The sequence below is a fragment of the Gobius niger genome (assembly GCF_951799975.1).
Source record: "Gobius niger genome assembly, chromosome: 2".
NCBI classification, from domain to species: domain Eukaryota; kingdom Metazoa; phylum Chordata; class Actinopteri; order Gobiiformes; family Gobiidae; genus Gobius; species Gobius niger.
In genome coordinates, this window is record NC_136853.1 from 14,314,573 (window position 1) to 14,332,858 (window position 18,286).

The 18,286-nt window shown below is 41.4% G+C and overlaps 1 protein-coding gene across 1 annotated transcript in view; it reads right to left on the minus strand.

Annotated features, from left to right (window-relative positions):
* LOC306982664 (poly [ADP-ribose] polymerase tankyrase-1-like) overlaps positions 1-18,286 on the minus strand; it is a 116,872-nt gene that overhangs the window by 90,880 nt on the left and 7,706 nt on the right. The window contains exon 4 of the mRNA XM_079582556.1: positions 15,786-15,881. Within this exon, the coding sequence (XP_079438682.1) occupies positions 15,786-15,881 (96 nt within the window). The remainder of the gene's footprint in view (positions 1-15,785; positions 15,882-18,286) is intronic.

Sequence of the window (18,286 nt, forward strand, 5' to 3'; positions counted from 1 at the left end):
ACAAGATGGCACCTGTAAGCCTACCAACACAGTGCGATATGGTGTGACACGATTTTATCATCTACACATCACTAGTTCTCACCGCTTTAAAAACACGACTCTCACCAACTAAATCTCAGTGAATACGGGCATGCTGTACCTCATTTTGAAGAGCAGAACCTGGATTGCTGGGTTAGTTCTAACATCCGCAAACGTATTCTTGATTGCCGCAGTGTAATGATTTTCCATTAGTTTATAAATAGACATAATTGTCATTGATCTGTACCATCTCATTTGCAAGAAAAGATTAGACTTTATTGATCTTTATTGAAAAGAAGGATATTTATATTTATAGATATTTTTCATTCAGCTTCTTTTAAGAAAATCTCCTGGTATTGGTTAATATCGGATATCGGCAGATACTGAAACCCCCAGTATCGGTTTCAGAAACAAAAAAAGCATCTCTACTTTTACGGTGGCTCCTGGCTTTTTAAACTAAATGGAAAAAGAAGACAGCCATAGCAGAAGTTTCTGAAACAAGGTGGGAGTGAAACTTTCTTTGTTCAGCTTATCATGTGCACTGAAGCTGACACTTCAGACGTCCCCCTCTCCCTCATTTGCTAACAACATAAGGAGCACAATGTTATGTTAAGAACAGACAGGACACTATGCTTCGACTTGGACGCACTGATGAGTCCTGTGGAAGAGGAAACATTATATGTCTTGAACTGAAAAGCAGCAGCACAGTGAGCCACATAACAAGCGACTGATGAAAAACCCAGTCTAATGCAGGACACTGTGTCATTATTAGTAATACATGAATTAGCCAACACGCGCCTATTACAAAAATGCAAATTGTCTGAGTTTTTGGACAATGGGTTGTTATTTCAAACAAAGTGCAACGAATAGTAGCCTTATGAAAACCTGTGGAATCTTAAATTGTGGATAGGCAATGTACAGTCTATCAAACAGCACATCATATAAAACAAAACGTAGTAGAATTAGTATTGCCCAATCAAAAAAGGCTTACCCTGCTTCTGCCCCAACCAACAACTGACTTGCACCCGCACTTGAGAGTTGTACATCCGATGGATATTAGTGCCCCGCTATTAACTAAACATGTCACGCTTCGACGGTCCAGTGAGCAAAGATTAGAAATGTCCCAGTGAAAGCCAAAATGGAATGGCCCTCTGATTTGTGCTATTGATGAAAGCAGGTGTACCAGCTTTAAAGCCCAAAAAAGGCCAAGCAAATGAGCGTGTAGTATCGTGAGTCTTATGTGTGTGTGCGACTGTGTATGTGTGTGTTTGTCGTCGACGGTCCAGAGAATTGATCTCCCTGGCTCAGAGGCAGTGAGTCTGAATACCAATCAGCAGTAATTAATAGCTGCTAATGGACTGTGTTTCTCACACTCCCGATCTCTTTTCTTTCTGGGTTTGTCCCCTTAGGCGCTTATTTTTGAGTTATTCTTGTGCCCACATGAACTGGAAAAAAATGAACTCAAAGTCAAAACAGCTAAAAGTTTTGTAATGGAAAGCTCAATAACACTCAGGGATTACAGAGAGTGGGTTCAATCGCATTTGCTGTAGGGGTATGGCACAAATGATCAGAGTTTGAACAGCGTATAATAGTTGATGCTGGCCAACATCAAGCAGAAAGTACCAATGATGTTTTGCCAATTGCAATTTGAAGTGGAGACAAACTACATTAACATTTGGCAAGAAAACAGAGCACTAGAGATATCTGCCACTTTTCCTTGCACTTATGGCAGAAAAACAGCAAAGTTGCAATTTGAGTGGTTGCACTTAGCAAATCGCAAAGGCTGCAAAATGCGAATGTGATTTTATTTTTTGCCATTTTTCAAGTGGTGAACTTTTGATCGAGAGTGTATCACCAGAATATCATTTCCTCTGCACACTTATAATGTAAAAGCTGTGAACCCTGTACTACATTCCCACAAAATGATTCCGCCCAAAAACATTTTGGACAGCACCAATGAGGCGGTGCCGACTGGTCCTCAGTGACACACATGAGTGACATTTGCTCTGATCATATCTATATTTCATGTCAGAGGTGGCAGACACATTCAGCTGGTCAGTTTTTTGAAATATGGAGCTGGATGTTGTGCCAAGGGTTTGGCATCATTAATTGCACCCTGAGGCAATTTGGCCAGTCTGACAGCTCCCGGAATCCTGTGGTCCATTTTGGGGGCAAATGGTAATGTTCCAGAAATTCATATTTTTTTCGTTTAACAGATTTTGTGCGGCTGAGGTATTTTAAGTACATGTAAGATACAGCATCATTGAAAATGTAAATCTCTTACATGTTTTGAGCTCAGTTCAGTTAAAGACAAGGTGATGCCAATGTTTGGAAATATTTTCATTGGTACGGCAGCGGTAAATGCACGTGTTTCACAGGAATGCAGGTTTCCGCCTTGGTACTCCACCACTAAAAACATGTACCATAGTTCATGAATGATGTGTGCATGTGAAAGAATGGTCAAACACTCAATACCAAAACATCTTCCATAAACTTCAATGTTTCGAACAGTAGCACCATGAGTCCGATCACAATATTGAAATTCTCACCTTTGCGCAGGTAGCCCACGCACCCGTCACTCATTCTAATGAACTGTCAAACCTTGAGGTAGAGAAGCTGCATCCATTTACCAATACATGTGCTTGCACCCGGCGAGACAGCTGCAAGAACAACATGGAAAGATAGGAATAATTTAAGTATACCAAACCACTTTTTTGCTCCTACAACTGCTGAACCCAGTTGTGATACAGTGCCTCTATTATTGCTGCTATTATAACCAACCAGCACTGTTATAACTGCTACAACTATACTTTGAAACTTTTTATGCGAATTAAGGCTTCTAAATGACAAATTCGGTTTCCATCGCTTCATATGCTGATTAATGCTCCTGTACATGTCCCAGTCAAATAAATAAATGTAGTAATTTACAGGCTATGAGGCACCAATGACTGTGGTGTAAGGCATTGAAAGTAGAGAAAATGTCTCACCGAATGGAAACGCAGTTTAGGTCGGCTAGTCTGGCAATGACTTTGCAACATGTATTTTCTACTTGCGGAGTAATTTGTCCAACCATTGCCCGGATCAAAAGCAAAAACATTCAAACGGTGGGCGCATCAGATCTAGCCTTTGGAACAATACTTAAGTTTTGGGAAAGACAAAAGCCATGTCTGCCATGTTACTGAACTACTACTGAGGAAAATGAACAGTTCCATCCGTCACGCTGTTTCTACAAGTGCAGCTGCTTTAGCATCTGCTGATACTAAGCCACACAGTAGAAGTTCTAAATATCAGAGGTACCACAGCACACACGAATTAGTTGACTGTCTAGTCACTGGCTGTGGTGGAGCTAGGTAGAATGGCTGAAAATAATACATTTTAACTTGTAAGCAATGGGAATAAGAGTTCAAGTTGCACTCGCCTCCACTTCAAGATGCACACTCTCCTCCCCGCGCTCCTCACTTCGAGATGTTCAGCCCATTGTAGAAAGTTTGTACAATCCATCTCACGTTTGTGTTTTTGTAGTACAGGTTATGAGTATGATACAGTTGGAGGTAAATGGTTCTTTACATGTTTCACAAAACAGCAAGTTGTAGCTTGACAAGCTACTGATGCAGGTTAATTAGCTACGCACCTGGATATCAGCTTTGAGATGACTTGCAGACATTTTACTGACAGAGTTTCAAACTGGAACAAGCTGATCATTTGAATAGAAAGACATTGAGGAGCGTGAGCGAGAGACAGCAGGGGGCAAGAGGACAAAGTGAGATCAAAATGACACCGCAACTGATGCGAGGATGAAAGGTGGGGTACGCCGTGAACTTGCTAGCTCATTAAACAGCGTTGTTATTGATGGGTGAGTGACAAAAGACTGGCGTCGAGCGGAAAGTAAGACAGAGAGTTGGTGGTCATGGTCAAGGGCAAAAACAACTTGATGAAAGTGCTCTAATAAGTGCTTTACAGAGAGCGAATAACAAGAGAGAACAATGAGCAGACTCCACGACATGGATGTATATGACATTAAGTCAAGTGAAGCTAAAAAACCTCTGTTGATTAAAAACTAACTGGGAAGAAGAATCTAGGTTAACTGTAAATACGCCATTTGCTTTCTCACTTATTTCTTATTTCTCACTTCGTGTATTATTCATGATTTACACCTTGGTGGTGATGAGCTTCTATTGTAGCCACGGCTGCCTTGGGCTAGAGGCTAGACTGACGGAACCGAGGCTGCCAATCTGCGCCATTGGCCCCTCAGACCACCACCGACCACTCACTCACACACTAACACCCAGGCTTCCTGGTGTTCCCTGGTGGCCTCCCATTCCAGCACCAACCAGGCCCTACCTGCTGAGCTGAGGTCTGACGGGACCGGCAAAGCATCAGCCTGTACACATTTATAGCACGTTTGCACTTTTTTTTTCAAAACATGTAATTCCCTGTGCAGAAAAATATTGTGTTTAAACTATAAACTGCAACTTCCCACAATCTGGTTCACCGCTTGCATTTATATCTAATAGGCATAATTTTCCGTGTTTCAGCGACCACTCCATGGATCATGGCTCAACTCTCAAGTGATCAAATATGGAACAGGACGTTAGCGGACGTCGTCATGTTATCCACCTCCAGTTATTTATTCATGCACGTTTTAGAAAATGAATCTCATTGACTCCTTTGCAAAAAGATGTCCTGGCAGGTAATTTATACCAAATTCAGAGAGGAAAAGATGAGTTCTCTTATCTAATCAAACTCATGTACACTGTCTGAAAATACAGCATGCTCCAGAGCAACGCTATATTTAACATAGAATCAATCTAGTCCACAGGAAAACGACACCATCAGGCCGCTACCCCATGAGAATACTGTCTTTCTTGTAGATGATAATAAATTACAAGTTGCAGGAGAAATATAATTGTGATTTGTCCAACAAAAACACCAACAAATAGGGCTGGGCCAAAGGAGAATAAAAATTTCATTGCAAACTATTAGGCGCATTGAGTTGCCTTGTGTATGAAATGTGCAGGATAAATAAAAATGCCTTGCCTATTTGGTGATTGAAGTTAAATGCAGCTCTGTGTTCAAACAGGAACCTTTCTCATGTTCGTTACGGACGATTACACACCGACACATTTGAGAGTGGAGGGAGACTGATCGAATGCAGGATCACTGACACATAAACCCCACTAGCTATCGTCACATGGTTCAAAGCAAAAAAATAATAATAATAATAATTCACAAAATGAGCCTGTGCATTAAATAAAAAATCATTTTCACAAACTGCATTTCTGCAGCCTCAAGATCAGCTCTGAAGTTTAAATTCAGCTTAAAGTCCCCTGTGTTTTCTCTTCCATCTGCAGCTAACCGGGCTCAGAGAGGCTCGGTCATTTTTCAGTGTGATGTGTTGGATGTGGCAGCGCGGTGGAGCTAATTTATGGGTCAATATACACTTCCATCACCAAAGACTGGAGTGTGGAGCTGGCGGTGTGCAGCAGAGATGAATAAAAGCACAGAAGCTTTAAATCGCAAAAACACATAGGAGACGCAGAGAAATGCTGTACACAGTACAAAGGAGCGGTGCTTCAAGTTGCCTTAAGCTATTCTCTAGGAATTTTTTTGTCTGTAGCGGTAAGTAGTGAACCCTGCTCTATTCCGTCCCTCCGCTCACCTGGCTTTCCCCCTCTCACCCACACCTCACTCAACGCCACATGCTGCCCTGGAGGTGCATTCAAAGGAAAAGGGAAATTTCATTAATCTTGTGTGCTACACATATTTATAAGCAGAATGAATAAGATATGAAGCAAAATAAACATTTTTGGTACTTTGTTGTCATTATGTTTTGTTTTTATGTTTGTATTGATCTAAACCTCTTTCATAAGGCTAAACTCTGACGCCAACTGTTGCTGCTTCAAACCATTCCACTTATTTTTCTATCTCTGCCCTTGTTTGTGTTGGTGGCAGGTAGATATGCTGGACAAAGTTAACACGCTGTTTCAAAGGTGGGAATGCAACAGTTCCAGGGTGGCTGCTTTAATGGCTTGTATAAAGTTCTAAAAAAAAAAAATGCTGGACCAAAAAAATATTTGTAGTATTATCCAATGCCATTTTTTTCCATAGATAGATATTTCTGTTTTCTTTGTTCTAGTAGTGAAAACTCGAACAGCCTTGTCCTGCAGTACAGTGTAAATGCAGCCATTCGTGTGCTGTCCATCTAATAATAGAGCTTTTTATCAATTGTCAGCCAGCAGACTGGTTTCTATTCTTTACATTTCTATGACAGCATTGTTCGCAGGAAGGTGTGAAATGGGTTTACAAAGTCCTCTCTGTGAAGAAATAGGATGTTGGAAATGCTTTAAGGAAGGATTTGAACCACGGCTAACAATTTAAAATTAATGTTCAGCCTCTGTTGTCATTGCAAACCAAACTATACATCTTCCCACCAACCAGCAAACTCTCTTTAGGCTCTCTGTGCAGTCTGCTTCACTCAGCACTGCTTCTAATCAAAAGATATATTGTTGAAGGGAATTTTCTTGGTAAGATTCAAAATAGTAAACATCTTACAACGCATCTAATTTTATTGTAATAATAAAAATGTCTGAGAGTGATTAGACTTTGATTAAACCTTAATTAGAATAACAAAAGTGGCTTCACGCTGGTGAAAGGTAATTAGTATCTGCCATTTACGACATATTTCACGTTTCTGACAAGATGCAGTGAATTTGTCAGCAGCAGCAAAAGCAAGAACCTGACAAATCACAAGTCGGAGGTGGAAGAGGATGATAATGAAGCCCATGGCGGTGCCAGTGAGGAGCGACAGGCTGGTGACAAACACGGCACTTGTTCTGGCAGCTTTGATTGGTATGGGGATGCGGCAAATCATTTGGCTGTACACGATAATTGAACCCCAAGACGCCAGCGACAGAAAAAAACATGGTGAGTAATTGTCATTTCATGGTTCAGTTTTCAAAAAGTTAAAGGTCCTATATCATGCAACGTCAACTTTTTTGAGCTTTTAGCCATGTTGTAATGCATTTCCTGATCAAAAACACCTCCAGAGTGTTTTTTGGATTCATGTTCATTGGATTCACACAGTTCTCAGCAATCCTCCTGCTCCGCCCTCTGCTGGAAAACCACTGACAAACAAGAAGAGCCCGACGTCTGTAATGTAATGCCTTTCGACTTGATTTTCATTTATAAAAGAGCTTTTTCTTTATTTCTGTTGTAACAAAGAAATAAAGAAATAATAAAATAAAAATTAATTCCAAAAAAAGGAAGTGCCCGAGGCGTCCGCACTGCCTCTGCGGGGAAAACAAACGCACCCCTGAGCGTCTGAACAGATGTCATCATGTTTGCACTAAAAGTTTTGAAGAAGGAGCTCTTTCTAACCTACTCTGGACACCCCTGTTCTTTTTTCTTACTTAACACTAATGTCATGGAGAAAATGCGCGTTTGAGAGGTGCAGGACTTTATTCAACCTTCCTAAAGAAGAGGACACTCGCCAGAAGTTGGAATTTCTTTCAGGGATTCAGCGACTATCAGCCAAAACAGTGTTCCTCTGTGCCTGAAGGATGCTTGGTGAACCTTCGCCACAATCAAAGTGGATTCACTTTAATAACCAACACGAGTCCCATATCGTAAACACCCGATGAAGCGGCCAGGACAGAGCAGTGAGTCAAAATGCGCGTTAGCTTGTGTGTTTATGAAGCTGTGTTGCAGATGTCAACTCCTTATAACTGCATTGTGAGGAAACTTCACTTATTGCTGTGATATTTATATTTATTTTACTGCTAATAATGCATGGGCAGATCAGCTCGGAGAGAGGGGGCGGAGTTAACTGAATCGAAGCGTCTTGTCTTCCGGGTTTGGAAAATACCCCCCCGAAAATACTTATTTCTCACAAAAATGAGTACTGCATAGTAGTAGAGGTACAACATATCATATACCTATAGTTTACTTTGGGATGGCTAAAATAGCATGATACAGATCACTTAACTTAATCACTTAATTTGATTTTTTTTTTTTTTTATCATTATGACCCTAATGTAATTTGTCTTCCAAGCCAGTAAAGGCAAGATCAGCTACGGTTTCCACAAGGCATTCCCTCCGGTGACAGGGTTTCTACATGCAGTAATGCAAATATTATAGTTGAGCAATGCTGTCATTTTCCCCCCAAAATAGACTGAATGCAAGTTCGAACTGACTTTAATGCTTTTTAATGACTTTTAAAGCCCCAATTTTGTCACAATTCATTTAAAGACTTTTAATTATTTTTAAAGAGGGGGTATTATGCTTTTTTCAATCACATAGCACCAGTCTATATCACACTACAATGAAAACGAAACCTTCTGTTGGTCTGTGCCACGAGGTACAGCGTAACACAGAAAGTAGTCGCGTGCAACTGACTTTTCCACAGTGCAATAAGTGATAATGACGAACCGACATGGATATGATGCTGAAAAGAACACTTCTCCTCTTCCTTCACTGTGCATTGTCAGGGCGTGGTTGTGGAATGATTCTGCTTTTCCGATCGCAGTTTGAAGCTCTACTTTCATAGAGACTTCCACCGCAAAAAAACAACAACAAACAGGCGGCATTCATTGTTTAGCGATGAGGGGGAGCACACACGAGGTTAAGAAGGTTTTAGACCAGAAAAGTGCAAACAAGTTTACTTTAAAATCGCAACATTAAACATTCTTTATATTAGACTTCTGGCTAACTCATAAAATTATACAAGACAATCAAGAGGAAAAGATGTCAAGAGTAAGAATCAATATGAAAATGCATTGCTGCAGTTGTGCCAATCCTAAATCCTCAATAAGACTCATTATGCTGATGCCTCCTGTCACCTGTCTCTTGTTTTCTATTACCCTTTTGCTTTTGGGACATCTGCAGTGATTCTGTGGGCACCTGTAAAAATAATAAGAGGAAGATGTAGCCGTCGTGGAGCACAGCCAGTTGTCAAATGTATGATGACATGGCCATCTGTTTCATTTTTGAAACCTTTTTTCTAGTCCTCATTGTTCGAGTCTGAATCTTGTTTGTTTTCTTACCATTATCCGTGCACACTCAATGGAACCGCCAATGAATTCATTGAAATTCATGAAAGCATTTACCTAAAGCCTTCATTTAAAGAAGGGGCATTCTGCTTTTTGCAGGTACTTGGTAAACATTTCAAACACATCTTTATTACCATCTCATACTTTGTTGGTTAGAAAATGGAATATTGATCTCAAATCCAGTAGTTTGATTTACAGATGATCCTCCAAAAAAGGGAGAGCATTTAGGAGCTGGCACAGCGATGCTAAAAATAGCCACTGCAGAAGATCCAGAGATTACTGAAAGATGCGTTATCGGCTCGAAACACAACTCCAGGTTTGTTATTTTATGAGAAAACATTTTAACCATTTTAATCATTTTAACATGGTCAAAAGCTCTAAAAGGTAGATTTTGCATAATTACCTTCCTTTACGGAATAACTAAGTAACTTGTTTACCTTAATAAATCCTTTTCGTAGCCCCTCTGGGGGTAATACTTTCCATGGTCCAGGTCGGCGGTGCAATACACACTAATGGAATCACGAAGAAGAAGCTAACAGGCTAACAGGCAAAGCTAATTGCGTGTTAGCCCCGTGAAAAAAATTACCTCCATTGTGTAATTGGATGTACAATATCCCACTCTCCCTTCGTCTTTTCTGTCAGCGTAGTATTTACTCTCACGGACATGAGTAAAAAACTGCAACATGCTACGACACCTGCAGTGGCGCTTATGGCCTCTAGGGGCATGAGTTACTTAGTTCTGCTTTAAAGTCTTTTTTTGCACAATTCCAAGTCTCAATCCATTTGATCATTTTGTATGGGACAAGATGGAGTTATCATGAAGAATTCAACAAGGAGAACGTCCCGACATGCCAAGGACAACTGCATGTTTACGAGCAGAACGCTTGGGAGAGCGCAGCATCGACGGACGAAGTCATTTGACATTTTCAGTTGTTGCAACGGTCCTCGTCCTCGTTTCTTTCTTGTTGACACATTTCCTGTTTCCCTGAAGCCATCCACCCACAATAACATCAATTTGCGATCAGGAATTGCGAAGCGATGACAGAATGGCCTTCAGGAAAATCCACTAAAGCGCTGGTTCCTCACAAGAAACAAGGGTGGACAGAAACCTCCCATCCAGCCTCTTCCATTGGGTCCTCTCCCATACCCCACGGACATTTACTCTATTCTAACGGTATTTTAGAATGCCAACGTAATTACATGGGCTAAGATATGGTAAACGTGCTCTTCATTTTGCCACGAGTAAAAGATATGTACAACAAAAAATACAATAATCATGTCGGAAGATATCTAGTACCAACGGTGCAGCTGTTCTAATATGCATGGATAACTCCCATTTTCCAAAACTGTATGCAAATACAGCAGTGTGCAATGATAAACATGCACTAAAGTTTGCCAGCGCAGAGTTTGAGGTTGTTTACACCATTTACACAAGCATTTGACTGACGACTGTTAAGAATAATTGCGGTGGCAGAGAACAAAAAACATATCCATAGCCCCACACCTTTCTCTTTTCCATAATAGCCACTCTGCCAGGATACACAAGCTTGACTATATCCGTCGGTCAGACATGCAATCTAAATTCGAACAAGCAAGAACATAATTTCTCTCACCATTTGTGTCCGGACACAGCGCGTGTGTCTCTCCAGTTATTTTGTGCGGCTGATCTAATTTAGCAGCAAGGCCACGCAGGGAGAGCCGCTGATGTAACTGCGTGTAAACACTCAAAAGTGATGGTGAGAAAAAGTGATTTGGAGGCGGCACCGATATCCCCGGAGAGATTATAAGCGATAGTGAGTCCGGAGATGATTTGAACTGAACGCACGCAAAAAAGACGCATTAAGACAATTACCTGACAGTGCATGGACACTCTAATAAGCGCGGTACCTGTTGAAATTTAAAAAAAAACAAAATCGAGCTTTGAAACGCATTTAGGCAATGTTAAGGCAGAGTCGGTGTATTGACTAGGGTCTTGTAAGAAAGGGGCATATTTTGGTTGGCCCGACAACAATGTCTCGAGGTAGTGCTCACTTCAAACTGAAGAGGGATCTCAAATAAATTGCTCTAAAAGGCAAGCAAAGATTCTTCTCATATTGATTGATCTTGATTTTCTCTTCAATTGTGTTTTTCATAATAAAAACACATGTTGCCGATTCATGAACTTAGATATATCTTTTATACAAACCTCAGCTCAAACAATAACAAATGCAAAAAACTTCCATTGTCTCATTTAAACTCCAAAAATAGGAGCGGTTTCTGCCAAAGAAATGGCTGTAACCCTGACGACTATAAAGTCCCATGATTAAATTTCGATTAATCGTCCAGCCCTAACGGATGTGTACGACAACACATCTCCAGGCTCCAGAGCGCGACTGTGCAAACAAATGAGACGGAGGCAACGAAATATTTATCTTTGGTCGCAAAGGTACACCTGGCCCTTGTCATGATGACACAAAAAGATGGACCATTACCATAGCAACCAAGAACCCAGAGCAGAGCATTTCATCCTGTCAGGACGATGTCATATGACTCTGTTTATTGAATAAAAAAAGACAATATAAAAAAAAGAAGGAAAAAACTGATGTGACCTAAACACATTCATACTGTACATGTTATTTTTTTTATTGTTATAAAATTATGATTTTACACTATATGTATACAGTTTTGTGTGTACATTACAAGAAAAAAAAGAAATAAGTGGTAATCATTAAGCAAAGTTCTGTTGTTTCACTCAAGCCATAAAAACTCTTGAGTCAGTTACAGGCAAATCCCATTTCTTACTAATTCAAAACTATTACTATATAATACTGCATCTAAAGTAATCAATTTCAGGTCAACATAAATCCTTCAAGATTTACATTAAAAAAAACATTAACAAACATAGCAAAACCCTGTGTTTTTTAAACACGGCTTACATGATTATAAGTAAATAACTACATGTGAATACCACAGGCGACATTGCAGGAGTTTTACAGCTGTTCTTGCCTTTTGTCCATGACACCACCACCGCGTACACAAGCCGCACTCTGTGACTCATCGTGCACTGAAAGGATACAATCAGACTGCTGGCCAGAAGCTACTGGCATTTACATTCCAGCTTTGGTACAGTGTAACAGATTGATTCTAACTTAAATTAACAGAGAAAATTGGCCCTGTTCACAGCAACACATAGCTACAAAAATGTATTGTTCTTTGATTTACAACTGACGACAAAATGGGTTCAGAAAGTTGCTTGTTTTATTCTTATCTGAATCTTTTTCAAAAATCTTCTATAAATCTGTAATACAGTAAAAATGTATATTTTCAAGGTTAAAGAATATATATGCTATAGAATATCCTAAAATGTCATTGTGACACAATATTTCAGACCCTGTACATCATGTGCAGACCCATTCCTGTACAAAACCTTTCCCACAAAGTACCACCTCATAAACTATTTGACCTTTCATGTACCACCAGGCTTTGATCAACATCAAATCAGGGCTGTATGTCTTAATACAGTTTAAAACAGACCTGAATTGGACTAAATGATGTTTAAATTGTGTTTAAACAGTCTGAACCAGAAAAAAACAATTCATTTTAATGCACTAATAGCCAAAAATGATATGCAATTTAAATAAGATCAGTTATAGATAAAGTAATAGAGAAAGATAAAGTTATAAAACTTTACGTCTGTGGTCATTTCCTTTCGTGTTTCATTGTCTCTGACCATTTTAACTTTTAGAAGACTTCAACATAATCATTTGGAATAGATACTTCCTGAACCCAATGAGACATTATCTACGACAATATAGTTCATACACTCCTCTCTGCTGTAAAAAGCTCATTTTCCGCATTCCATTTATAATAGAACCTGTGTTTGTGTTCTACATGCTTCATGTTTTCCCCCAAAGAATGACTCAATTTTACATGCAGACTTGGGTCTCCACTTTCACTACTCTCAACTTTCTTGTGTCTGCCGAGTTACTGACAATGTTCTCTGATGTCATCGTTTTTGATGGCCTTTTTTTTCCTTGCCCAGTCTCTATTGCTATTTTATTATCTAAATATAGTTTTTTTTTCTCGGGATTGCATTTGTCACTTGATCTTGGTCACATGAGTCATGCTCACTTTAAATGTGACAAACTCCTGTGATGCGTAATCAACCCTGAAGAACACTTTTTAGTCAAAACATCGGTTTATAATAAATGTTCCTGCATATTCAGAGGGCCTCAGCTCCGTCTTGCTTTTCTACCTTATAGCGCATATGTTGAGAATAATAGTAAAGGAATACTTGGAAAAGAGACAGCTAGAAATCCATTGTAATGGCAAAAAGTCATATTTTGGAGGAAAAAAATCATTACAAACTGTATTCCCATTCGTCCAAATGCAAGGCATGTCCCAGGGCAAATCAAGGCCCAAGGTCAGATTTTTTTCAGCCCTCAGCGTGTGCCTTAAAATGAATTATTCATAGCTTCAGCGCTGTCAAACTGAATTAATAAATCATGTGGGTTCAAAATGCGATCCCACTGAGACAGAGAAGATACTTAAAAACACTAAATTGGCAACACTATTTGAAATTTCACTAAACATGCAGTCTTTGAAGAAAATCTTGGTGAGACGCTGATTTATTGCTTCAGGATTACTTGTCCTTAAAGTGATTTAGGGCAGGAAATCACAAAAGCTGCCGTTATTAAGGCAATAAAATGTCTTCTCTGTATTCTGTTTCTCCATAGAGTCCTCGTATTACACCTGCTAAGCTGCTAAAAGATTAACCATCATTATAGCACTTTGTCATCAACATTATTTAAGACCCCTCCCATGCCCTACACTCCGCTCCCATCCACACGACGCTATAGAGTTCCAGTTAAAAACAAGAAGACATACATCCCTGTCATTTCAGTTAATCTCCTGAACTCAGGCTAAAGAAAAGCGCGGTGATGTGTATGTGCGAACTATGTTTACTCACTAAGTCATGCCCCTAGAGGCCATAAGCGCCACTGCAGGCGTCGTAGCATGTTGCGTTTTTGACTCATTAATTGTCCGTGACATCAAATACTACGCTGACAGAAAAGACAAAGGGAGAGGGATATTGTACATCCAATTACACAATAGAGATAATATTTTTCACTCAAACTTGGCATTAAATACTGTTTAAGTGGCGCTAGCCCACAGTTAGCTTTGTCCGTTAGCCTGTTAGCTTCTTCTTCGTGATTCCATTAGTGTGTATTGCTTTCTCCGGACCGGTGGCAAGTCAAGTTGCAAACATGGTTTTCTGGCCAGAGACACCAGGGGGAGATGAAAGACCCTCCAATCATCCCATAAACACTTGTATTACCCCCACAGGGACTACGAAACGGATTTATTAAGGTAAACACGTTACTTAGTACTGCTTTAATAGTATTGTCATTACGTCATGGTAATTTTTATGTGTCAGCCTGTGTGCCCAAGACAACTTTCCATCGGGACAAATAAAGAAATCTTGAATCTTCTTGAACCCTAAACACACCCTAATAATTGAAAAATATTAACCCTGGGCGTAGGTCGTCTAAGGCGCCATCTGCTGGAGGGGGTACCGAATTGCGCTTTAATTTTTGAACACCCTTGAGGTCCATGCTCCCACCATGTGCAACATCCCCGACACAACTTCGGAACAGAAAGTGGAAAAGGCTTGCGGTGTTTTTTTTTATTTTGTAGGAAACGAAACATTTCAAGCTTTCGAACGACCCCTCGCAGGTCAGGAAAAAATGAGGGAAAAGTGATGTAGGGTGTGGGCCGGTGTAAAGAGCTGCAAAAGGAGATAGATGGACAGGGAAAAGTTGCCCGCAGCGTTTGAAGAAGATTGGACTGCGAGGTGGGAACAAGGTGTGCCGAAGCGTGTTGGCAAAGATATGAGAATGTTGTTTTTTTCTCCAAATTTTTCAATCATTAGGGTGTGTTTATCGCTTGGTAGACATCTGGACGTGTTATTTTTTTTCTTATGCCAGACTCGCTCAGAATCGAGAATTCAGCCAGCCCTAAATACTGTCTTGGTGAAAAAGACATGATGTGCATATAAAAAAATGAAAGAGGCTGCCCGAGGATTTTATATTGTTACTTATAGTCCAAACTCATCTCATTGAGTTTATCCAAGACATTTCATCCCATCTCAATATAGGGATGACTTTGTACAATCACAACGTTGATTGTCACGATAATAAACAACACGCTGTAGATGCTAGTTCACGATCGGTATAAAACAGCTTCATAGTTGGATGCACACTGCACAGGTGTTTTTTTTTTTTCCCACAGATGCGTTCACAGTTCTATATAGAAAACACATTTTATTCCACCTCTAGTACTTTTATGGCAATTTCTCTCACCTGGATTTTTGGGCTCTTTTATGCTATTAAAACACCTCCTTTATAATAGACCATTTGTTTCATTATAGACATGCTGTAGTGGGTTCATATGTACCTTATAAACCTAAATGAAACCAGAAATACAGATGAAGTAATTAATACATTTCACAAACTTCTCATGCTGAAATGAATTAAGCATCACTGACTATTTGAACAAGTCTCATGGACAAGGAGCCAGAAAATTAAGGCTACTTTTCAATTTATTATCAGTATTAGTAGGGATGCCACCGACCTGATGACCAAACACACAAAACTTTAGAAAAACTAAACATCCTAAACCCACCTCAGCTACACGTAGTTTCTAGACACAAGCAAATAAGTGGATAAGAATCACACTGACCTGTGAGCACAGCCTTGGCGGAGGGTTCGGCCAGGTCCAGCGCTGACTTGCCGTCCGTGTTGCGGATGTTGGGGTCGGCTCCATGCTGCAGCAGCACTGTACAACAACAGGGCAGACACAGACAGTAGCTGAGCTCTTGCACGGACACACAAACTCCTCTGTACACCCCGAGTCCTCTTCCAGCGGCTGTCCTGCCACCACGTCCCCGGGTGGTCCCGCGCGCTGCCACCAAGCTGCCCTGACCTCCTTCTCTCCCCTCATCTGCGCTCTCTTTGTCCTGTGGCTCCTCCGGCTCTCCGGCACTGGCGCTGCTCCCTACCCTGCCTGCCACGCTGCTGATGTAAACAGACATGCCACGGCGGGAGCGAGTGGCTGCTCCCGCTACACAGCGCGGTGACGGTGACAGCGACAGTGCGGAGATGTGCGCAGCTTAGGACGCATTATGATGAGCTTCAACACAGACCATTGCAAAAAAAAAAAAAAAGAAAAGGAAAAAAAAAAAAGGAAAGAACAACAACAAAGAGGAGGGAAGAGGCAAGCAGAGCAGCGAGAAATCAGGCAGCCAGTGTTAGGAGAGACTCGCGCCTCTCCGGCTGACTGAGCGATGCAACGCAGAGGGGAGAGGAGAGGGAGGAATGAGGGGAGAGAGAGCAGAGGGGAGAGGAGAGACAGGAATGAGGGGAGAGAGAGCAGAGGGGAGAGGAGAGACAGGAATGAGGGGAGAGAGAGCAGAGAGGAGAGAGGAGAGAGAACAGAGGGGAGAGGGGGAGAGAGAGCAGAGAGGAGACTACGAGAGAGAGCAGAGGAGAGATAATTGAGAGGAAAGAGAGAAGAGTGGAGAGCAGAGAGGAGAGAGAGCAGAGGGGAGAAAGGAGAGAGAATTGAGAGGTGAGAGAGCAGAGTGGAGACAGGAGAGAGAGCAGAGGGGAGAAAGGAGTGAGAACAGAGGGGAGAGGAGGAGAGAGAATTGAGAGGATAGCGAGCAGAGGGGAGAGAGAGCAGAGGGAAGACTAGGAGAGAGAGCAGAGGGGAGAGGAGAGAGAAATGAGGGGAGAGAGGAGAGAGAGCAGAGGGGAGAGAGGAGACAGAACTGAGCGGAGAGGAGAGAAAACAGACGGAGAGAGAACAGAGGGAAGAAGGAGAACAAAGGGGAGAGAGGAAAGAGAATAGAGGGGAGAGAGGAGAAAACACACGGGAGAGAGAGAGAGCGGAGGAAAGAGAGATCAGAGGGGCCGGAGGAGAGAGGGGGAGAGAACAGAGTGGAGAGAGAGAGTGCATATAGGGGAGAGTGAGAGAGAAGGGAGAGAGGAGGGAGAGCAAAGGGGAGAGAGAGAACAGAGGGGAGAGTGAGCAAGGAGAGCGAGAACAGAGGGGAGAGAGAGCAGAGGGGAGAGTCGCACTGAACTGCACAGGTATGAGTGAAATAACAAAGTGTGCCTGCGTATCACTTCTGCTCTAGATGAGCTCCATCGAGGGCACTAATGTCAACACTCCGCCTGTTGTCGCTCTGTCAGTGAGTCTGAGATGCAAGTAAAGAATTCAAATAGCTGCCTTAGTCTGACAATCACTGCAACTGCTCTGACTGTTCATGGACTGTCACACATTTGCACACATTTATTGTTCTTATGGAGAAAATTATTATCATTATGCGGTCACTCCATACTCGGTGCTGCCCTGGGGTAGACTGACTGAAGCGAGGCAACCAGTCTGCGCCATCGGCCCCTCTGACCACCACCACCAAGTACTACTATATTAAAGCAGTACTAAGTAACTCTTCCCCCTAGAGGCCATAAGCGCAACTGCAGGTGTCGTAGCAAGTTACGATTTTTTAACTTATTAATTGTCTTGGAGAGTAAATCCTACGGAAGGGAGTGAGGGTCACTGTGCATCCAATTATACAATGGAAATATTTTTTTTCACTCAAACTTGGCTGTAAATACTGTTTAAAGTGACGTTAGCCCGTAGTTAGCTTTGCCCGTTAGCATGTTAGCTTCTTCTTCGTGATTCCATTAGTGTGTATTGCTTTCTCCGCACCGGTGGCAGTCAAGTTGCAAACATGGTTTCCTGGCCAGAGACACCGGGGGAGATGAAAGACCTTCCAATCGTCCCATAAACACTTGTATTACCCCGACAGGGACGACGGAAAGGATTTATTAAGGTAAACACGTTACTTAGTACTGCTTTAAACTGCAGGATTTTTTTAAGATGAGATATCCAAAGTTGGGGGTTGGTCTGTGGGAAAATAACAGACTGAGTGTCAATTAGTTAATGTAAACCTTCACACAGGAGCCAATGAAGAAAATGGTTTTGGCGTCAAGTCAAAGGACAGTAATGAGAGTGTGTCATCCTTCAAAAGAGTTCGTCATCACCAATATTAATCCTTACTCCCATTCACTGCAGTGATAGTGTGATTCAAGAGGACAGGTCTACAGCATCTCAAACTTTTCAGGTCTTTGCAGCTAAAATATCGATGCAAACAACTGGTGAGTCTCATTATTCGA